General features: G+C 46.1%; 2 protein-coding genes across 3 annotated transcripts in view; one reads left to right on the top strand and one right to left on the bottom strand.

Moving 5' to 3' along the window:
* Positions 1-4,849: 4,849 nt before the first annotated feature.
* Positions 4,850-23,726, bottom strand: part of LOC135391491 (uncharacterized) — a 57,705-nt gene continuing 38,828 nt past the window's right edge. Inside the window, exons 9-10 of the mRNA XM_064621758.1 lie at positions 4,930-5,055; positions 4,850-4,888 (exon numbers count right to left, since the gene is read on the bottom strand). Coding sequence (XP_064477828.1) covers positions 4,850-4,888; positions 4,930-5,055 — 165 coding nt within the window. The remainder of the gene's footprint in view (positions 4,889-4,929; positions 5,056-23,726) is intronic.
* Positions 16,909-20,104, top strand: LOC135373634 (uncharacterized). Of its 2 annotated transcripts, XM_064606738.1 has the most exons (7): positions 16,909-17,037; positions 17,316-17,363; positions 17,749-17,787; positions 17,889-17,948; positions 18,123-18,194; positions 18,617-18,673; positions 19,971-20,104. In XM_064606738.1, the coding sequence occupies exons 1-7, from the start codon at positions 16,990-16,992 to the stop codon at positions 20,022-20,024; spliced, it is 378 nt and encodes a 125-aa protein (XP_064462808.1). In that variant the 5' UTR covers positions 16,909-16,989; the 3' UTR covers positions 20,025-20,104. The 2 variants fall into 2 exon arrangements, with proteins under 2 accessions (XP_064462808.1, XP_064462802.1); XM_064606732.1 differs by lacking the exon at positions 19,971-20,104 and having other exon boundaries at positions 18,617-18,871.

The raw sequence follows: 23,726 nt of genomic DNA, 5'->3' as shown, positions 1-23,726 counted from the left end.
ACGAGCATCTGGGACGTACAAAATTTCGCGCTGGGCGTGAAAACTCAGCTTTTACGCAAGAAAAACCTATCATGCGGGCCGGTTTTTTCAGAAATGAAGTGAAGCGCGGAACGGATGGTTCATGTTCCTTATGTGTCAGTACCAGGGTAAAGACATCTCCCATTCAGCGAGGAAAACTTTTTGCACTTTAGTCTCCCTTTAAAGTTGGTCACATCTCCTGCGCGGCCTTTTGACTTTGTGACGTAGCTGTGACGATTCTCTTTTAGTGGGCCATACCGCTCCAAGGTTATCGTTCAGAGCGATGCCCTTCTGGCTTGACCTTTGACCTCTATTCCTTGACTAGCTTGACCTATCCGAGGAACATCAACACCGTGTGTGGTATCCATAGGTCGGCGAATTCGTTCACGAGCACCTTCTCCGACCTCACTCATCATCACATCATAGAGAATGATGTGAGATGAAAAGCGGTTGGGTTCCACTTTTTGAGAAATTTTCAGGCTGCAGTTCCTGTGAAGTTTACAACGCTTTTGTCACCGTTATGACTCCCGTCCGTTATGACAGCGATAATATCGCTGTTATCAAAATGAAGAGGTGCTGCTGGATGTTTGGCTGTGTTAGAGGTGTGGGGGGTGCTGAGAACAGGCCCTGCGCTGATCTGTACAAACCGCGGGCCTTAAGCGTTTTTATTAGACGTAACATAAATGCCACAGAAAGAGGTGCGGCTACTGTGTGTAATAAACCAGGGGAAATAACAATGCCATTCGGGATAATAATAAAATAATAATGGCACTCTGATGTTACACGTAAGGTTTGTCTGCGCAGTGTGGCGACATGTTGCACGAATTAGTTATGTAGCAGTAGCCATTCGGGATGATGGTTGGCTAGGAGCTTGTCATGGAGTTAAATTCTGTTTAAAGGGTGTACAACAGCAGCGCGAGGGAGAACGGTAAGACGACGTGTAATCTGAGCGAACCTTTGCCAAAACATGACTAATGCCGAATGCTTGTGGTCATTTGCTTGCAAATTCTTTTCTTTTTTTTTTGTTAGATTCCAAGCAACTGCGTTGGCTTGGTCAAAATGTAGCAATGTCGTGTGTTCTCGTGGCGCATCTCGAGCGCCAGGAATTTGGCAGCTAGCACTTTTGGCGCTCGGCCTCGAAGCGACGGGGCGGCAGATTGCCCACCTATATCCGGTGACGTCACATGCGCACCGCGAAGCTGGCGAGGGCTTTCATTGGCCCACACGTCGGAGACCACGTGGGTTAGCAGACAACGGAACCGGGAGAGTTTGAGTGGCAACGGTCACGTGTTCCAGCGCGGGCGCCGACCTCGCAATTTCCGAGCGCTAGGCCGTGTTGCAACGAAATGACCACCCGAATTCGCCACAAGAGACTTTTTGTGCAGTGCCGTTAGACGTCGCTGTCGCCGCGACAACAGTCCAACGGTTTCTCTTACTTTTACTCGTGGGGGAATGAAAGCTTGAACAGTGGGCTATGCCGCATACCGTAGTTCTCAAGATGCGTTGCAGAAGGCGGCGGTCTTGACTGTACAGTGTCTATAGTTCTGCAGAAATATGCGACTATGCAACAAGTTACACTATGCCTTACTATATCTACCTCGGTATGCGTGACGAATGTGCAGCAGTTTACTTACGTTGGCATCGAAATCGGGGCAAATATGTCTCGTCTCCTAAATGAGAAAAAATAAAAGAAGTTTGTCATGAACATTGCAAAGGTATAGTGTGACAAACTGCATTTAAAAATTTCGAACAAATCCGTCAGGTTCACCAAAACTATCGTCCTTTTGTCTTTGAGAGTACATCTTGACTCTGTTCCTTCCCTGCACTCACGCCAAAGAAGGCTTTCCCGAGTCGCAGCCGTGACGTACGAGACCTACGTCATCGAGTCCAGCCACCTAGGGTTGTGTTCGTTTATTCAACTCGCGCAACCCGCCGGCGAGAGTCGTACGTCATCGACTCCAGCGACCCGCATCGAAATGAGAGTCGCTGGCAGTCGTCTCTCGAGCACCTCTAGTGTCGAATCCTCCAGGTTTAGAACGGGAGTCACTGCCACAAAGGTGAACGCCACGAGAGCCGGCTCCGCGGCAGCCAGTTCCGCTCACCAAGAGGAGACACACGAGTTGCTAGGGTCCAAAAATTAAGTGGCGATTCAGCGGTAAATGCGAGAGAAATGCGTTAGCATTCAGCGCCTTTTCCGGTCTATACTTGACTTCCGGGTATCCACTTTCCGTCTAGACCCAACTTCCGGTTGTCCTCCTCCCTCTTCCCGTCTATACTTGACTTCCGGTTCGACACTTTCAATTACAGTACGTAAGTTCATTTAATGAACCTTTAATTACCTCAGTTACTTTAATTTCCCTTTAATTGCCAAACGTAACCACAAGTACCTGAGCTAATATTGGATTTCATTTATTTATTTCAATTACGTTTGCTTGCGTTAATCACTCTCAATTTCCCTTTACCTGACGTTAATAAACTATAATTACCTCCGGTAACCTGTGGTTACCTTTGATAGTCTTAAATGTTATTTAACCTTTCTCTTAATTATACCGGGTGTCCACGCTAACTGTGAACATATTTTTTAAAAATATGTATAACACTTTTTTCCAAGATGAAATCATTGCAATATAGCATATGCTGAAGGGCACTCCCTAGCAGAGCATTAGCAAAGTCCAAAGACGCGTCTTTCTTTCACCCCCAATGTGAGAGGGAGAAAGAGCACACTATCGCCTCTCGCGTCCTGGAAAAATATTAAAAGGAAACAGAAAATGCAACCCAAGATACGGCCAGTTCCGATAGAGTCACCCGATACATTTGTTTTTGTTTTGTTTCCGCAAGTTAAAGCTCATCTTCAACGCATGAGGCGGCACTGTGCTCCTTCCCACTCTTCCGTTGGGGATGAAGGAAGTACGCGTCTCCGAAGATGCGCAATGAAGAAAATAAAGAAAAAATGGCGTTCCTTCACGAATTTTTTTCGGGCGATCTATCGAACGGATTTTTGTTCTGAAAACGGCTACGATATCAGGTGACCGAAAGGAACAGATGTTCTCATTGGGACAACTTTGTAGCTTTTATAATTAAAAACTTAATTAATGAAAGTTAATTAAGACATTGCCTTTGGACTTTGCTAATGCTCTGCTAGGGAGTGCACTTCAGCATATGCTATATTGCAATGATTTGATCTTGGAAAAAAGTGTTATACATATTTTTAAAAAATATGTTCACAGTTAGCGTGGACACCTGTATATATCTTATATTGATTACCTTCAAACTCAACTTTCTTGCTTTAATTACGTTTACTTACATTTGACTCCTAATGACCTTCAAGAGCTTCAGTTTCCTACAATTTAGCTTCATTTACATTTACCGTCTTACCTCCCCTTTACATCTCCACTTATACCCCTGCCTCGGTGAGGCTTCAGAATCTCATGCACACATACATACATACAGTTTTTCCACTTTGTCACTCGTAATGCTAACGCATTAATAAACGAACACAACCCTATAGGTACACGGAAGGCCAGTTCGCCTCTCACTCCTTCCGATGTAGACATATGAAGTGCGGAGTCCAGCCAATAGACCTCCACCCGAGAAACGTCATCATGACGTTGGTTGACAGACTGAAACCGAAACAAATCGGAAGGGGAGGGCTGGGTTCCACGAATTGTCACTTGTTCGCGGTCCCCTATTGAAAGAAAAGTAGGACCTAAGGTCGCGTCTCTCTCAGGGACCATCGTAATTCCCTGAAGACCGTGGCTTTCGGGCGCGACCTTGTTCACCCCTAGTTTCGAGCGTAGATCAATCCTACCAAATTGGCGCCGCTGTCGAACACTACGACGTCATTTCTTTACAAGTAGGGAGAGGTCTATTGCCGCTGACGATGTTTGTAACATAGGCTTCCCGTCGACTCCAACGGCTGCCCATGTGGTTCATATCGGCTCGCCTCCATGACTACGGCTGCCGAAAGCACTGTCCCCATTGGCGGACCGTTAATTGTTACGTCACGTCGTTCTAGGGATCAGACTTTGTTTCTGGGTGGCGCTTCACCGACCCGCATCAAGACGACAGTCACCGGGGGTATTGTTGGGAATGCCGGGGAATTTTTCGAGTATAGGGACTTCGCTATTTTTATTGTATTTTACTTTTTTTTTGCGAATCCCGGACTAGAATTTCGGGATTAAGACAAGACACGGAAAGCGCGTACAACCTTTTAATCGCAGCTCCTTTTCTGTTGACGAATTTCATTGGGAAAGCAATTTTTGCACCGTGCTGTCTGTGGTTTCGTGCATGCTCCCCGGTGAGATCGCACGCGAGTTTGCTTTGCCCGTAGAATGCCAGCATTCAAGGTACGATGCGCGCTCTGCGGCTAGCGCTTGACCGGCGTGCTTTCTCGAGTTTGCTTTGGTCCCGTGGGGTTCGGCAAACTGCTTCCGAATCGCACAATACAATTGCGCACAGCGGGATGCGAAGTGTTTACACTGTTCAAGAGACGCGCGACTACTTGCGTGACACAGGAGCAAAAAGAAAAAAAAAAAAGAAAGCGCGAACATCACAGTCTCAATCAATTATCGCGCCCATGCCTTCGCTTCTAGGTCTTGTTCTGCTCAGGTAATCGCTGGGTCAAAGATTTTTGCCCCTTGCGAGTAAATGGTTTGTCCTGCCAATGTACGCTCCTTGTGTTTCCTTCCTCATTGTGCAAAGAGGTGAGGCTTCCACAAGCAGTGGCAGATTTACAGCAAAAAGCAGTAGCGGTCACGCCGTGGCTTAGTTTTTAACATTTGTAATACTGAAAAATACGCGACAGGTCACAAAGCACATTTATAGACAGATGCTAACGAGGGGAACACCCACTTCCCCAACTATTGGCCGCCTGGCGGCAAGGGAGGAAGGACTGATTTAATCATATCTTACCCATAGATCAGAGCCGTTCTGGCACACGACTCCCGGCGGACCATCAAACTTCCGTACTTCATAATTGTCGTTGATGTAAACCTTGCAACGAATACCGCAACCTCCACTTGCGACGTTCATAGTTCTCTGTGCGACGGACGCCAGGATTATAACGTTATGAATACATAAAATGTTTCGCTCCGGATGTGGATATGCAAGATGACCTTTGAAAGGTCTTCTTTTAACACGCATGAACAGCGAAAATACTGGCAACAGAAGGTCACGCGCTGTCAAGACCACAGGGGTGGCATCCAATGTAATGCTCCGTAGACGAAAGCGTGCTGGGCGAACGCAATGCATCCTGGACAGGTCATGGTCGCACGTCACAGCAAACGTCAAGGCACACGTGGCCTTAAAGATGGCGGCGCCCGTGATCGGCGGCCAAACAGGTTGGAAACAATGTTGGGGTTGGTTCTGCCTAACGTTTTGGATGTGTTTCGATCACGGTAATTACTTCTATCCGATAATATTGCAGTAAAGCGCGCAGTTTTGCACATAAGGCCTCGTAGTGTTGACGACTTCCAATGATGTGATGACGACCACGCGTTAAGACTCACTTAGCCGATGCGATGTACTTAAAGTAAGGAGAAATGGGCTACCATGTTGCGGAAGAAGCACCGCATAGTTTATGATGGCAAAATACGTCCATCTCTTGGCGTTTTGACGACGGGAATATGCTGGAAAACGGCAAAACGACACGTAAACAAAGTCATAGGATCTCAAAATCACGTTTTTTATGACGTGCGACCAGGGCAAGATGGCAGTTTTGAGAAAAAGCACCCGCGTGAGTGCAGTTACAACCATCGCGGGTTTGTGTCACCCCTGTGGTCAAGACGGAGGGCGTCTGCGAGTGCTATGTCACTCATTCAATTTGTTCATCCCCGGAGACAGTGCAGGGGGCGTTACACGGGCGAAGCAGGGTGTCGTGCAAATGCGAAAGAAGCGATGTACAATAATGCACTATAAGAACAATTTGGACAAGAAGAAAACCTCAACAAGCACATACAAAGCAGTCACAAGGAGAAAACAACGTCAAAATAATGAGCGAAACACATCAAAGCAATTAAATCTGAAACAGTGTTGTCTGTAAAGAAATTGCGAAAGGTGAAAGGGTCAGTTATCGTCATAACATCATCGCAAGGGTAACAACATAATAGAGAGTTTTAGCAAAGTGCGTCCTCCCGCACGGTAGATTACCGTCGGGGCGGCCACACAACTGCGCATGCTCAGATAACGTCACCCTCATCGTATCTCTCCGGCCGTCGCCGGAGCTCCGCTCGCTAGCCGCCATTACCGCAGACATTAACCGTGTATTCACACGAGCGCCTTTTCTGACTGCGCAGCGACTGAAGGAGGAGAAGGGGTATCAGCGTAATCACCCAATCATCCACCCATTCGGTCGCGGGCGGGGCTTCTCGTACAGCAGAATCTAGGAAGCGCGCACGTTCTTATCTTATTTTTGGCGAGATATGAAAGAGCCTTGTGCAACATCACTGCGCTCGGCAGCTCCGTCCGTCAGAAAGAACCACGCGGATAGTTTGTTCGCGGGGCACAGAATCTGACGACTGACGCGCAGAGCCTTCCGGGACGACGAAAAAAAAAGAAGAAAGAAAAGCCACCTTCTGTTGCCAATGTGACAAGCTCTTTTGTTTTTACCTAATACACCTGGAAGAGCAATACTCGATTTTGTAGAAACTTGCCGATGAGCAATACCGAAATGTACCATGGAAACATGCCATGTGAGAACAGATCGTTTTTGAAATGAAAAAGAGACACCTGGATGCCAAAGCAACGGTATGTATGTACACCAAAGCACGTTTTTGGTCTCCATATTCACGGCGTAGTCGTTGTATCAGCTAAGAACGCGTTAATTATTAATAACGAGTTGGCTGCATGCTCGCATTCCAAGCCAAAAGGTATTGGCTCAGGATGCTGGTAGATTCGTTTAAAAACGAGAAAATGTGAGCAGGATGTCGCACGCCAGGTAAGCCAAAGAAGCACAAAATTTAATCCACGAGCCGGCCACGGCGGAGGTCGCGCATATTCATAGTTGTCTTGCATCATAAATTAACCGTGTAATGCTATAATATTTTAGGGCTGTAACCGTGTAATGTGTTCGCCATCACGTCTTGCAGTGCGCTCGTAGGAGGCCACTGTGTGCATACATTGTGTCCTTACAAGCATCAACGAGGACGCACAGTTGTAATAGACGGAGCCAGTTTTCCTCGGTTTCACTATTTTTGCGTGTTTGTCATCCATCGCGGCCACAAAGTTTGGGAACTGCCACAAACTGCCAACTGCCAAAAATGCAACATATTGACGAACTTACGTTATAGCGTCTCGCTTTGCCATAGCAATATTTCGTAATTATTCACTGGGGGAGCTTCTTATACAACGCGATATGCAAAAAGTGCGAATTCGTAAATTTCGTTTTGTCCCATAATTTCATATGTATGGATGGGACGGTAACGTACCCCACCCCCACTCAACCCCCTCCCTCCAAAGAAAAAGAAACGAAAAGATCAGGAAAGATTATAAGGGTTGTTTGAGTGGGAGAGGATCATTTCCACGAAAGGTATTTCTCCCGTTTTAATTGCACTACCAACGGTGCGGGTTCATGGTGGTGGACTCTACCTCGCTATGCCACCGGTATATGCGATGAACGTTTTACTGCAATGAGTGGTATACGAAGGCAGTAGACATAAAAACATGGCCTGTCCAACGCCTAAAGCAATGGGGCCAATGAAACGCAGGAATTGGAAGCTCCCAGAGGAGGGGATCATACCTGAACAATCCCATTTCTGCACTCTAAAAACTGAACTTCTAGGGCATAGCAGGCTATGCTCCAACCATGGCCACGAGAGATAGGGTCTTCGCTTCTGATTCGAAGACAGAGGAGGGCGAACCGTTTTTTTTTTTTGTGTCACTTATCATATATCCGAATTGACACAAGGGAGGGAGGTTATGGCAGGATCGGCTCGCCGTTATTTTCCACACAGATGTGGGCGTCGTCACGACTTTAGCGAAAAGAAGAAAGCCGGATGGAGGATAGGGGTGCATAGAGCGGGCTTGGGTTCGCCGGGGGTAGCAAACTGTTAGATGGGTCTTGGAGCAAGACCTGCCTTCTGCAGAAAGAGGACAAGGTTTCTTGCTTTAGCACAACTACTACACACACACACCATTGAGACAAAAAGGTGTACGCTCCACTGTGTCTTCCAATCAGAAGTGGGCCTTTGCGGCAATGGTTGGCGCAGAGTGTACTATGTGATGAAGCTGTTTTTACTGTAAAGGTGCGACCTTTACGCCACAGATCTCAGTTGTCTCGCGATGTAAACCCCCAATTATAAATATATATATATAAATTTACGCCGCAGCCGTCTCTGCTTTACACCACACTCATCACCGTCACACTGCTGCGGCGTCACGGTAGAAAACGAAGACACACAGCCTTCATAGCACTCTCTCCTACACTCGTTCCCGCTCAGTCTTATTTACGAACGCTTTATGCATTCAGATGCATGTTTAAGCGCACATAATTCGAAGGAACCTGTTGTAGATGGGTTACGGAAAAACGATCACTGGCTAGTATAATGTCCCGCATATTCATCTCTATACTTTCCTTATGCGCTTTGCTATGCGGAGCAGAATGTATTCAAAAGCATCCATTCTCAAAACCTTGCGGTAGGCACATGGGTCCTCGTGTCGTAGCTCCCGTAGAAGGCTATTTTGCAGACGGTGCTCTTTTCTCAACACCCATTCTTTCCTCCATATCTTCCTTAACCACTTATTTTCATGGCAGCATTCACTATCGTCAATGAGAACAGCAAAAGCCACCAATTTTCGCTTTCTTTCGTCCATTGCGCACCAAGCGCAGTGCACATAAAATTAATGCTGCAACCTTCAACCGCAGCGCGAACGTTACCCCCGGCATCTGAGCTGACAGCACATTGGAACACTATCTGTGTAGGCATTCCAGAGGGGCGTAGCCTCAGCGCCTTATCATATACCCTCTCGCTCCTTCAGTCGCTGCGCCGTCAGAAAACACGCTCGTGTGAATACACGGTTACGGTAGCAATCTTCAGCATGGCAGTGTCGTCTGCTGCGGTGGCACCTGCTCGAAAGCGATTTACAATCGCGGACGATCTACATCTACTCCGCGAGGAGCTCGCGGACAATCCCTATGAGTCTTCAGCGAAATTGGCTTCCATTACGGAAGTGGTAAACATTGTTTCCAACAAAGCCTTCACAACGAGAGGCATAAAAGAAAGGACAGAGCTCCTCCTCTCGCAATTCAGGATACCAATGCCGTTTCCAGAACAAAAATCCGTTCGATAGGTCGTCCACAAAAAATCTAGGAAGGAAAACCATTATATTATATATTTTGTTCATTGCGCATCTCAGAGACGCGTCTTCCCTTCGCCCCCGGCGAGCGCGTCTCCGGTTCACTCCGGTCTGCTAAAAGTGTTCGCGCTGGCGTTGCCCCGGATACGATCGGTTCGCATTCACCGTATTTGTTGCCGATCGGGAGCTGCAAAATCCGATTTGCTAAAACTCTCTAATAATTAACATTCTTCTCCGTTGCACACACATCAACCTTCCCGAACCGTAGTCTCCGGATCCTTTAACGAGCAGGACTCTCGCCCTCTCCCTCTCTCACAAAATTGCTTGGTCGCTGGTCATATCCAGCCCACCAATGCTCTGCCCTCAAAGCTCTCTTCACCTTCCTGGATACCATAGCACTTCCATCCATATTGTGAAGGGGCTCATTATTTAATTCCGCGCATCACCACCAACAATTGGGCAGAATGTCGCCCATTGCGATGAAACTCTCATTCATCATCTTGTAAGAAAGTTGTTGTTGCTTAGGTACTGTAAAGCAGCACCGATCAAATGTCATTTAGTGTGGCTATTCGATAGTCCAAGTCACCAGGACAAAAACTGCGCAAGTTTCATTCCAATCGACGGTGCAATTAATTAGAAAATTACAATTAAAGATTACGGGCAACACTGTACGAGGTATTCGAAATGAATACGTACTCCTGACACATACGGCGGCAACCACATTGCATGCGTATAACACTGGGCCCGACATAACAATCCACCACAATCCACCATAAAATCCGCCCCTGCAGTCCACACAACGATCCACATCTGAGGATAAACGGATAAGCAAACTGAAATGAAATGCTGAGCCCTTAAAAAATATGTGTCAGACGTTCAAGAAGCCAGACAGCGTCGGGACTTGATTGTTCAGTGCGCAGGCGCTGCAGAGAAGTAGGGAGAGCCTCCATCGAACAGCGGCCAGCGCTGGGTTACTTCGCAAAAAAACACTGTTAACAGGGGTTTCAGGATGCATAGGTAAACAGGAAAACTAGTAATATGGTTACTAAAATAACGAAGTTCCGGTGTAATAGTGTGTAATACCAATTTTCAGTGTTGAGCGCTGTACAGGGGGTTATTTGACACGAGGCGTCGCACCGCTCCGCTATGCCGCATCTTTCATGGCAAATTAAAAATATTTGTAGCGCGTTGTCGGTCGTATGGTTCCGCATATGGTATTTAGGAGCAACAAAGTCTCTAGTCACATCACCGGCATATCATGCTTGTCTACTGCTTTACAGTACCTTTAAGAAGAGAATCTACGTGCAAAAGCGAGGCATCTGCATCGGTAACTGTGTTGCTCCTGTGCTGTATGATATTTTTCGGGTCTAGGTATGACCGAAGTTATTGCAGTGCGATCCTTGAGGGACCGTAGCACATGCAGGGTCTTCAGATATGTTGATGATTTTTTGGTCACTTTACACCTCAACCCTGACGATAGTTTAACTTCCACCGCGCGAGAGATTTTTTTTATAGGTTTTTAAGTATAGTTCCAACTCACTCAAGTTCACGTCGGAACATCCAAACCGTGATACTATTCACTTTTAGGATCTGAGCTTGAAGTTTGGCGGAAGCGCACACGTGTGTTTGGCCAATACGTCCTATATAGAAAATGGTTTAGTAGAGGCCCGTGCAAGAGCCACGGGTGTATTCACAGGCTCGTCGACCGTAGCTTGAAGCTTGCTCGTTGTTGTAGGCCTAGCTGTGGGCTCGCCACAAACGCCAAGCAGGGCCCGCCCATCAGAGAGTCTCATTTAGGAGCGCAGTTGGGGACACACCACGTGTTACGAGATCTGCAGGGTTTTTCAGTGCCAGGACAATGCCTCCAACAACTCAAAGGGAGGTCCTCATCCACGAAACGGCAATCATGGAATCTGTCCATGCATAGCAGCTAAGAACAGGAATGAGCAATGCGTCGGATACGGTCGTCAACAGCTGCGTCGCAAGCAGTGCTGCAAGCAGCTCCAACCTGGGAAGTGTCTGCCGCTTGAGGGCTGCAACTCGAGATTTTTCAAGCACGAGACCGTGCTCCTTGACGTAGTTGCACTTCCGCGGTAGACAATGGCTCGGTATGCTTGAGGCCTGGCGTCGGCAAAGACGTGCAACGTACGTTCGATACGTCGAGGCGTCGAGGTATCAGCCAGAAGCCGTCGTTGTGAAAAACGTTGTAGAAGACGAAGTCCTGAGCACCATGTGTTCCAAACTTGAGCATCTTCCGGGGTCAGCGGAGCATGCCACATAGTCTTTTTCTCCAATAGCCGCTGGAATAGGATCTTAGCGGTGATGGCAAATGGCGCAAGGAATCCGAAGGGATCATACAACCGTGAGACACCCCGCAAAACATATCGCTTCATATCTCTCTTGACGCTCAAAAATATGAGAACAGAGGCGAGGGAACATGAAAGTTCGTCGTCAATGGTGTTCCAAGTGACGCCTAACACTTTGACGGTAGCCGCTGTTCTGGTGACACCTCTTTTCACGAAGATTTGCTGAAGGGGGGCTGCGTTGCTGATCCATTTGCAGACAGGCATGGTGGCAGCATCGCAGATTTGAAGTGTCTCTTCAAACACGCGAGTGGCCTCGTAAAGATCACTAGCACCGGTGAGAAGGTCGTCAACATAAAATCACTGTTTCTCTTGCTAACGTCGACGGCAAGGCACACTCTTGCAGCTGCAGATGATTATAGATAATGGATTTAAGTAGATACATAATGGATGGAAGTATGGCGGGCAACAAGAAAGGACTCGAAGTTGCGCCAAAGGGCACACGGGTCATGCGCAATACTTCCACAGGTGGTAGCTCTCCTTGTGTAGAGGGCGGAGCGCTGTACCAGAAAACCCGCAGGAAATCTTTATCGCGCCCATTGAGGGGAATCTGAAGGGAAGCCTTTTGAATATCACCAGTCATCGCAATTTTCAAAGATCGGAACATAAGCAGGAGTTTCACAATATCAGGGTCGAGGTTGGGTCCAGGGTTCAAATGGTCATTCAGACATTCTTTCCCGGGAGCTTTAGAACTGATATAGAATACGATAGGAACTTTCGTTGTTTCACGGACTCTCCTAATTACTGCATGGTGAGGCATATAATATACTCGGCAGGAGTTTGAACAATCATATTCAATGGGAACTCTTTCCGCGTGATCGTAGATATTGGCGAACAGTCCGGTCGTACTCCTCAACCAGGTCTGGATCGCGGCGAAGAGCGCGGGTAAGTGCGTCCATACGCCGTCGAGGCAGGTCTTTGTTGTTGCCCAGATTTGTAAACTCTCCCTTCCATGGCAGGCGCACAACATATCGTGTGTCAGTCAAGCATGTAGTCTCACGAAAGCGCTTCAAGACCGGGTTATCCGGGGATCTGTCATGAGATGATGGCTCATTTACTGCTTCAGGCCGAGGTGTTCGATGTTCCAGAAATTCTGGAGATCTTTTGAAATTCTGATCGCGTCAGTCTGAATGTGGGTCACAAGGACTCGCAGTGTAGAGGTTTTCAATCAGGAGTTGAGCGCACGTGGAGCTTGAATTACCCAGCCAAAGATGCTCGCAATGGCGACGAATCCGTCATCAGGGCTGGGCGCGACACTTCAAAAAAGGATCTTCGATACCCATTACTCGATACCCTCAAAAATTGTATTTCCGATATCGATACAAGATACCGAACCAAAATTGATTTTCGATACAGATACTCGATACTGTATCGTCGATACTTCGATACACCACTGAAATCCTGAATATAATAAAGCTGGTAATGTGATTAGGGAAGTAAAAAAAAAATATCTGTTATATCTGGAACCGTTTGCGTATTTTTAGCGCACTCTTTCTGAAAGGGCTTAAACGTATCCGACCGCGCGGATTTAATGAAGCTGCACTCTCTGAGCAGCTAGCCTTGTTAGAGCCTTAGATTTGACTGAAGCCATGGGTAGTTGAAACGATCGCTTCCATAAGCAGCCTAGCAAAAAACAATTCTTTAAAATAATGTTCTTCATACGTACCGGTCAGTGAGCACCTGAGTATACAGATGGTACACTGGAGTTCGTCAGCCATAGCTGATACTTGATTTTCGTAGTTAGCCGTTGTGAATTGTGAGCTGTAGAACGGGTTGCAGTGCTCAAGCTAAGCCGGCGGCTATTCTTTCGGCATGACAGACGCGGAATCCACACTTCAAGTTAAGTGGACGTGCTCTTGCGCACTGACCCGGGGGACATCGTGCAGAGCAGTTCCAGAAGCCGTGACATTGGTCCCCGGTAAGTCCGCCACGGATGACGGCTAGCGTTTTCGGCGCGCCCGCCGTAGAAAGAGACGGAAGAGATTTTTCTGGAACCAACTAGAAGCCGCGCGCGCCCGCGTCCCAGAGCACGGCACAGGGCCTCCTCTCGCGGCGACGGAGCGCGCGCGCGGACATAACCTTCGAGCGAATTTATGGTAGACATGCCTACACCGTTGCGGCCTGACTTGTCTGTCTGAGCGAGCGCCGCCGACCCTAAGTCTCACAACAGCCTCGATATTTGCGTCTTTTTTTAGTATCGAGTGTCGTTAAAATACACGATACACTAAAAATGTTTACCGATACAGATACCTAACAAACGATACCGATACTCCGATACTCCCATTTTTTTGCACGCGATACCTAATACCGATACATAAAATGTATCGAAAGATAGTATCGAAGATACGTACAGGGTGTCTACGCTAAGTGTGAACATATTTTTAAAAAATATATCTATCACTTTTTCCGAGATGAAATCAATTGCAATATAGCATATGCTGAAGGGCACTCCCTAGGGGGGCATTAACAGACTCCTAAGGCAATGTCTTAATTAATTTTCAATAATTAACTTTTTAATTATAAAAGCTACGAAGTTGCTCCAATGAGAACATCTGATCTCTTCGGTCACCAGATACCAAAGCCGTTATCAGAACAAAAATCCGTTCGATAGATCGTCCGCAAAAAATTCGTGAAGGAACGCCATTATTTTTTCTTTATTTTATTCATTGCGCATCTCTAAAGACGCGTCTTCTAAGAAGCACAATGAACAAAATAAAGGAAAAAAATGGTTTTCCTTTTTTGCGGGCGATCTACCGAACGGATTATTGTTCCGAAAACGGCTGCGATATCAGGTGACCGAAAGGAACAGATGTTCTCATTCGGACAATATCCTAGCTTTTATAATTAAGAAGTTAATTAATGAAAGTTAATTAAGACATTGCCTTTGGACTTTGCTAATGCCCTCCTAAGGAGTGCCCTTCAGCGTATGCGATCGATTTCATCTTGGAAAAAGTTTTTTTTAAATATGCTCGCAGTTAGCTGGGACACCCTGTATATATATATATATATATATATATAAATTCATTCGTCATTAAAAACTGACCAGAATTTTTATAAAACAGCTATGAGAGCAGCATAGATGTTGTTTTTGCAGTTGAGTTCTACGGCCAGGCGGACATCCCCTGGAAGAGAGTATGTAACTACCAGATGACTAATTACCTGAAATTCATTAATAATTTTTTTTAATTAGGGAATTTCGGACAAAAGCGAGATAGCAGATTGAGAGACTATCCTCGTTGAACACCTTTCACGTTTAAAAAATCCTGAAACACGCACGTGCGCTAAGATATCCATCCCCGAATTTCGGTATGCAAATGAGCCAAAACCGAAACCGCGGCGACCGGGAACGCGCGGAGTAGAGCGCTCATTTCACGTCAGAGGGCGACGTGATTTGGAGCGGTGGAGATAATACGCTCCGCAAGCCCGCGAGTTTAGTGCGCATCACGTCACTGTGACGTTTCTAGGACGCTCCCGATTGGCCGAAGGAACCATGTGCGCGCTTGAAGAAGGTAAACAAAGGCACATTCGATGCACGGAGTGCCCCTGGGAGGGCCAAAACAGCTCCGGTTTCTGTATTAGAGGTCCCACTTTTCGTTGGGAATGATCTTGGTTTACCGACGAAAGACAAACGAAAGGTTAACGCAATATATTTGCTGAAGTTTCAACTATTCGGCTCTCGCTTGTGCGAGCACCCTGCAAACATTTTCCCCATTTTGTTCAAATTACGGTCTCACGGAGTTGACAGCTGTCTAGGGGAACAGCGAGTGTCCTCGTAGACATGGAAAATTCAGTCACATGGCAGCTGCAATGGTCTAAACTACCGTGAACGACAGGACGACGACAACCGTGCCTCAGCACGCGTACGAACTTCCGTCTTCCACTGTGAAGCAACTGGAGCCTGGTGCAGTTGCACCCGAACAGACAATGATCATGCTCGTTCCTGGTTCGTTCCACTGTTATTAGACGTTAGAACTACTATGAGACCACTCAAAACAGCACATTAAACTGTGACCTGCCGCGGCGCTCTTCGTCACTGTCACGAAAGCAGAGCCTTGGGAGTGCGCCGTGTTTGAACACTTTCTGTAGTCAACGTAAATCACTGCACAACACATACGCACACAAACACTCCCCCGGTCGTAGAATGCCGTTTGAACCCGACAGCAGCAGCAACAGTTAATCGCGTTCTCCCACCGTCAGCGAATCCGTGTGCGCTTTGGAAATAAATAAGTGACACTACATCCAAATGCGACGAAGTACAGTCATAAATGCAGCAGGTGTTTAACACCGTATCACTTAGCAAAGCGGAAAACACAAAAAAACGTATGGCGGGTTCCCTGATGTTTACCTTTCTCTGGTTCGCACGTGGAGGCGACAGGGGCCTTGGCGAATGGGAGCTCGGCACGCCGCCGCGCACGTCAGTTTACACCCTCGCCCTCTTCTGCTGCGCAGAAACGTACTTGCGGAGCGTCTGGGCAGATAAACGACTCTCCTGCACAGATAAACCCACAGGGGGGCCATATGTCCGCCATTTTTGTAACTACCCTCAAGCGGTCGCTTGTGGCAACGCCGCCATCTTGTCATGGACTCACGTCACGGAGCCATCATCCAATGATATGCCCCGCTGGTTTGTTTTCCTTATGTTTTGATCATTCCGCCTGTTCGCTCCCCCGTTTCGTCTGCTTCGCCGGCGGCGAGATTTTCCAAAGTCGGGATTAGGGTTCAGACGCGATTGTGTTTTGCTTTCATCAGTCTTCCGAATTTTTTATGGCGTATCCATAATCGAACATGGTACTTTGTTGTTATCCGGGTTGCAGTAACCGTTCCACGTTTGCTGGCAAAGCATCTGGCATAACATACCACCAGTAAGTACGCCACTTGGAATGTGCTTTCAGTTGTAGTTTCACTTCCCGACTACACTTCCTAGCTTCCCTCGAGAACCGTCTCTACGATTGTCGTGGGAACATGCGATCGGGAGACCAGACTTTGTGCCAACAAAACACAGCGTGGTCTGCTCGAAGCACTTCAGAAACGAAGACTTCGACAGAACTTCGCTAACACGGGTCCGTCTACGTGAAGGTGCTGTCCCCATTCCTTCGCTGCAGGTTCAGCAGGTAGGCATCGTAAACAAAATGCAATGGTGTAGTCAATTATCGGTGGCTGCATTGCCTCCAGTTGCTTGGGAAGGAGCCAGAAGTTGCTGGAGTGAGCGATCCCGAACCCAGCGCACAAGAGGCAAGCATTGATGACAGTATGTGTATTATAATAAACAGCACATCTTCTTATTATCTCATCACAGTTGCTTGAGGAACAGTCAAGCATGCCAGGAGTGAGCATGCCAGAACCCAGTGCACAAGAGGCAGGACATGTGAGCATATATATCATGTGAACAGTATATGCCTGCGACATGGTTGTCTCAATCTCAGTGTCATGCCCAAGCGGCTCCCCGTGAGACCTGGACGAACTTGTGTCGGGAAAGTAGTAGCAAAAAGTTAACCTAGGTCCCACTGCCAGTGTGTACTCCTTCATTCCCCATGGTGTTCACCAGGAACTGCAGAAAGGCTTCACAGTGGTAGAACCCAGATTTCGAACAACTGTGTCGCAGGCAGTATACATATGAGTATCACAGTTGTTCTCATATTACAGGTGCACGAGGTCGCGGATATGCCTTCTGTGCCTCCTTCACCTGCTTTGGTAAGTGCTAAAAATCTCCTGAAAACGTATTGCAGTGGTTCTGAAACCACGTACGTTATGGCATGGGCGACTATCTTTATGTGGAGTCGCTTCAATAAAACTTTTGATGAGTCTATGCCTGTAGAAACTGTCTTATTTTGAAGTACAGGGAGTCCAAATTGCTGTCCTTTACGCAGGTTGTTGAACGAGAGCGTGTCACGAAAAAAATATTTGAATCTGCTACCTGAGTTACAAACAGGTTCTATGTCAGGAGTATCACCCGTTTGTTACTCAAGTAGCAGGAAAGTAGCATTCGTTTTTCTTTTATTGCTCTCTTTAAATATTTTTTCCTGACACTCGCTCGTTGAACACACTCGTATCTATATCCTTTTCCTCCCCTCTATAGGACATATCGGTGGGTGACGTACAAGAAGACATCAGTGGAGTGAGTTATTCACTTACCTCCGCATGCACATTGTCATGGTGCTGTTTAGCATCTCAACTTGGGAAGTTTTCCATTACAATATCCCTTCTCTTAATCTATAGGACAGCACTGGGTTTGACTGCACACATATTCTTATATGTGACGAACAAAATGACCCATTGGTAAGACATATCACCGACTACGCAATAAGTATTTATGCATGCAGTTCTTAGGGCCGTCATTTAACTTGTGGGTACGTGGGTTTTGACTGTTGGTTTAGGTGTCATAAATTGTGCATCTTGTTGCAGCAATAACGTCTTTTCAGCATAATGCTATCTTTTGTATTTTGCTTCTAGAGCTTCACTGATGACACAAGTTCAGTAGGGACACCTGGGCCATCCGTTCAGTCATCCAGGCTGTCGTCTGTAGTAAGTCTTATTGCACTTTTTGTAGTATCTAAATGCTGCATGCAAGGGAGGTTAACTGCTATAATTAAAGCAAGGAATAAAGAAACCTAAGGAGGGAGCGCACCACATTATCTTGGTTGGAGAAGGTGTGGTGGAAACGGAGGACAAAAAGTGGCAGAATTGATGTTACTCCACACGGGCAATGTAAATTAAAGGATGTAGTGTGGTGCCATTAGAGTTGGTCAAACAAAGGCCGGGGGGAGAGGGAGCGAAGCACATGAGCAGCTAGCCAAGAGAGGAACTTTGTTCAACCAACAGCTATATGGCAGCCACTCTCTCCTTTGGCTTCTTTCCTCCATGAATTAGGGTATGCGGACTCTACAAAATTGAACATCTTTATGATGCACTATTCATTTATGCTCCTATCTGTCTGACCTTTTCAGGGCACTTCCCCGCTTGCCTCCCTTACCAGCCCAAGCACCAGCAGAGGCGTGCTCGTGGTAAGGGTAATACTCATAAACATAACACTTGAATATGATATTATACATTATGTCGTGAACTGGCAGTACCTGATAGGAAACAGATGCAATATCTGTAGTTACAACTTGTGACACGGACGTCTGAAATCTCAGTTCCACGCTATGGCTATGTTCTGCAATTTCTGGTGGACACAGTGCTGGGAATGAAGTATAGTAAAGAGTAGAGATGGGACGAATCCAGAATCTTGCGAATCCGAATCCCAGGAAGTTTCTGCGAATCCATTAATCTTACGAATCTCGAATCTTTCAAATCCTTTTTTTAAAAAGAGTTTGAAAAGCCAAGAAAAAAAAAGACTTCCACTGGAGAGTGCTTTGAAGCAGAATATGACACATTTGTTGAATGAAAAAAAAAAGTTCAGTTTCGGGTGAAAGTATACCCATATAGTATATCTAACGTATTGTTCATCGACTACGAAAAATTCATAAATTCTCGTGTCTGAATTATTTCCATAAAGCTAAAGCAACAATCAAAAGCAAAACCATATTACTTTTAAACTTGTAATGTAACAGTTCCAGCCTGAACTCTTTCAGCCAGAGCAATGTAAACAAACAAACAAGAAAACACCCGTCGGTCAATGAGGCTTTCGGCGGACACCGGAGGCGCCAGTTTATAAAAGAATCAACCAAATGTGGTCAGTGGATTTGAAAGACTCGATTCGCCGTTTGGGATTCGGATTCCCCAATCTCGAATCCCTGCCTACGATTCGTGGATTTGAGGATTCGCGGATTCGGCTGGCACATCCCTAGTAAAGAGTAATATTAGGACGCAGTCTACATGTTTACTACTACTTTCCTCATACTGTTCTGTTCTGAACTTCTGGAGAGTCGCTAAGGCGTCATACAGAGATTTCATACAACTGTGTCCATAGCTGTTCATGCCTGCTGAACAGACTCACAGTTACATTTGTGGCTGACATATACATGTCACATCACGAGAAACTGGTCAGACCACTTCACGAAGAGAGTGATAAAAAGATACTTGAGTTACAAACATGTGGTACATCAAGAGCAGCACTTGTTTGTGCCACAAAGGTATCCTCCAGTTTCTGTGTAGCACTCTTATTACGAAGCACTCTGGTCGGTTTTTCATGATGCACTTGTATAGTGTGTAACTATTGATACGGGTAACTATTGATATTTGTTTTGTTGGGTGGGGCAAATAATAATGCACTGTGCATAGTGCAGTTCGAGGTTAAATATTTTTGCATTAAGAAGTGCCCTCAAAGGAAAAAAATTAGATAAATACGTGTATTTGCAGACAGTTGGATGTCATGGGGAACTGTCCAGTTCATTCGGCATTTGTGCATGCTGATGATTCTTACTAACCCTCATACATGTTACAATGAATTGTACTCAGTCTGAGCCAATAAAAATGGATTCTATCGACCACAATGCCATGAGGTCCTTGTGATTTGCATGCCTGATACTTTGTCACCTGTTGCGGCTGCTACGATTCAAAGCCAAATCTCTTCTTTATTCGGTAAGTATACTCTATATACCAAAGGAAGTAAGTATTTTGTTTCACGTGCATGTTGACACTGAGAAAATATCTAAAGTTAGGTGCAATTGCTCATATGGCAACTTATTCTCCGTGCTCTATTCAAACTCCCTTCGCATGAAGTACCAGCACACTCTTCTCCCTATTTTGAGTCATGAGGGATTTTCTTTTAATTGTACTATTAAGCCAATATAAATGCATGTCACCAGAATCTGCAAAAGGTCGCAGTACCTGAAGTAGTACGCATGCTCCGTTTTGTGACTTGCCGGAATATCCAGTGGAGTCTATGCAATAAGGTACCTGCATATTGTCCTAGGAAAACTCAGCTGAGGACACACCTGTGAAAGCCTTCCTCAAAAAAGAAGTAAGACGAATTGGCAATCTGAACACCATCAGCAAAAAGCGGATCAAGGCATTGCAGCAAGCCCAACGCCGTATAAAGCAGAAGGTTGCTAAATTGCAGCACATCATATCAGATTTGACTTCCAAAAACATTTTGCTTGAAGAACATGCAGGCTGTCTTGAAAACATTGCTGGGGCGAACAAAGATCTGCTGATGCGACAAGTAGCGAAAAAGGGAGGAACCAGTTTGCCACATCAGTATAGCCCTGAGTTGCGTGCCTTTGCACTCACCCTTCATTTCTACTCACCGCGTGCCTACAACTACGTTCGTAAAACGTTTGACACATGCTTGCCCCATCCACGCACTATAAAAAAGTGGTACCAGTCGATTGATGGAGAAGCTGGATTTTCAAAGGAAGCACTGTCTGCATTGGAAATGAAGGCTGTCATTAACTCAAAGAAAGGAGTACAAACTGCGTGCAGCCTTATGGTTGACGAAATGGCCATTAGAAGACACATTGAGTGGGATGGGAGGAGGACGTACGGGTATGCAACTGCTGGGCCAAATTGTGAAGATTCCAGCGTAGTTGCCAAAGAAGCTTTCGTGATGCTGCTTGTTGCACTGAGTGAACAGTGGAAGTTACCTATTGGCTACTTTCTGGTTGATGGGATTACCGGAGAACAACGAAGTAACCTTGTACTCGAAGGGTTGTCGCTTTGTCACGACGCTGGCGTGACAGTTGTTTCCCTAACCTGTGATGGTGCTGCAGCCAACCTATCTATGCTTCAAAACCTTGGTTGCTCACTGCAGTACGACAGCTTACCCACAAGCTTTCCACACCCCAACACGGCGATGCCTATAAGTGTTTTTCTTGATGCGTGCCACATGTTGAAGTTGGTGAGGAACGCACTCTGCCACTTCAAGTCGTTTGTTGACGAAGATGGGCATGAAATATCGTGGAAGCACATTGAAGCCCTTCACTCAATCCAGCAGAAAGAGGGACTTCATGCAGCAAATAGACTACGAACAGCACATGTACATTTTCAACAACAGGTCATGAAGGTCAGCCTTGCTGCAGAGCTTCTCAGCACATCAGTTGCAGATGCCATAAGTGAGTGTCGAGACCTGGGTGTACCTGGATTTGAAAACACTAAAGGAACTGAGAGGTTCTTGAGGATAATTAACAACGTATTTGACGTCCTAAACTCTGTAAATGTTCACCAGAAATGTTGGAAGAAGCCGCTGTGTCCTGGAAATATTGAAGATGCCCGAATAATGTTCCAGATGGCTACATCCTACATACTTGCTCTTCGTAAAAGTGAATGTGGAAAATCTGGGCCACTTCTTGTGCAGACAAACCGAAAAACCGAATTCCTTGGCTTCCTTGTGTGCTGCAATAGTATCATTCAGCTCTACGACTTCCTTCTTTCCAAGTCCCTTGTCAAGCATCTTCCCACACACAGGGTCAGCCAAGACCATCTTGAACTCTTCTTTGGTTTGATAAGGTCACATGGTGGCTACAACAACAACCCAACCGCAAGGCAATTCGAAGCAGCCTACAAAAGGTTGATTGTTAATACCGAAGTAGAAGCCTCTGAAAAGGGGAACTGCCTTCCACTTGAAAACATCTCAGTACTTCATGTCAGCAGTGTGACACAACCTCGTTCAGAAGATGTCATAAATTGGACATCGAAAGGACGAAGCAACACAGCTGAAGGAATTCTCCAAGATGACCTTCCTGACCATGATTACTTCTCGGACCCAACGGAGCCAACCATTTTTGGGGACAGAATAATTGTTTTCATTGCGGGACATATAGCATGCCGCCTACAAGAATATTTGAATTGTGAAACCTGTATCTCCCAGCTAACTGTGCCCATGTCTTCCATCCACCATTCTCTCATGCAGAGAAAGGACAAGTACGGTGAATTTCGGTACCCATCTGACGATGTTATCACAATCTGTAGGAAAGCGGAAAAGCTGTTACGAAGGGCTCTCCTGCAAGAGGGCATATCGTCAAACACCCTTCTACAAAGGGTACTCTTGCAGGTTATGGAGTGCACTTTGGACAGCAGTGTCTTTAGCCAAATACGGAGTGAGCACATGCTTGAACAGACATGCCTTGAAAATCACTTTTTTCACTTGATAAGGTCTGTTGCCCAGAGGTATTTAAGTATACGTATGCGTCATGCAGCCAAGACACGTACAGAGGAGCTGCATAAGCGTAGGTGTCGCCAGCTTTTTACAAAGCTCACCCAATTCAAAGGGCAGTAGGCAATACTTGCAGAAGGTGTATCATTCGATACATTTGATACGTCATCATTGGGGTTTGTAAATAGTACCACGTTTTTGTATAGTTATATAGCTAAAGCTGTCAAATGCAACAAGATATTTTTTTATTCTGTATCATGTGAGCTACTTTTCTGTCCTCCTGAGCCTTGTAGGTGTTGTGTATGCCAATCATGCTGTGTAAATAGTGAAGTTCGGTTTAGTCAGGTTTAGTTGTGTCACTGTGCAAATAACACACTCGCAGTTCTGTGTTATGTTCATTTTATTCTACTGTTTACACCCTGTCTATTTTTTTTAGAGGCCCTTGTTTGTTTATTTGCAGTTTCGACTGGTTTTGCACATTTTTCTGTAGTCCAGCAGTCATCCTTGTCTAGATTTCGTTGCACCATTCAAAGGTGGAAACTGTGTCCTTATAGATGTTATTGATCATGTTACTGAAGTCTTCAATGAAAGAAATCGAAGAAGAAATCTGCATCCCCAGAAGAGGACTTCGTTTGTCTTGCTTGGCGGTGTGAACGTCTTATTTTATCCGAACAGTAAGGAAACATATGGCTGTCCTCCTGTACTTGATTTGCTTCCAGTATGATGTAAGCTAATTACGACAGTCCACTAGAGGCAAATGAAGTTATAAAATGACAGGCAGAGGCGGAAATCGCGTTGTTTACACCTGGCTTGATCGCCGACAATGGGCGCCGCCATGTTTCCAGGCCACGACAAGATGGCGTCGACCAGCACGCTATCTCTATGGGTCGAATGTATTGTAGGGCACCCCTGTGGATAAACCTCCGTCGACGTGGGTGATGCGCTCCTCAGGCGCGCTTTCTCGGTTTTGGCTCATTTGCATACCGAAATTCCGGGATGGATATTTCAGCGCACGTGCGTGT

This window comes from Ornithodoros turicata, chromosome 1, assembly GCF_037126465.1.
Source record: "Ornithodoros turicata isolate Travis chromosome 1, ASM3712646v1, whole genome shotgun sequence".
Lineage (NCBI taxonomy): Eukaryota > Metazoa > Arthropoda > Arachnida > Ixodida > Argasidae > Ornithodoros > Ornithodoros turicata.
Note: the sequence above shows the minus strand (reverse complement) of the source record. Positions and strands in the feature narration are given on the sequence as shown.

Excerpts from the sequence above, each read along its gene's own strand:
- LOC135373634 (XM_064606732.1), top strand. The coding sequence starts at position 16,990 with ATGCCAGGAGTGAGCATGCCAGAACCCAGTGCACAAGAGGCAGGACAT. Across the intron at positions 17,038-17,315 it reads GTGCACAAGAGGCAGGACAT|GTGCACGAGGTCGCGGATAT; the intron begins GTGAGCATATAT and ends CTCATATTACAG. Across the intron at positions 18,195-18,616 it reads CATCCAGGCTGTCGTCTGTA|GGCACTTCCCCGCTTGCCTC; the intron begins GTAAGTCTTATT and ends TGACCTTTTCAG.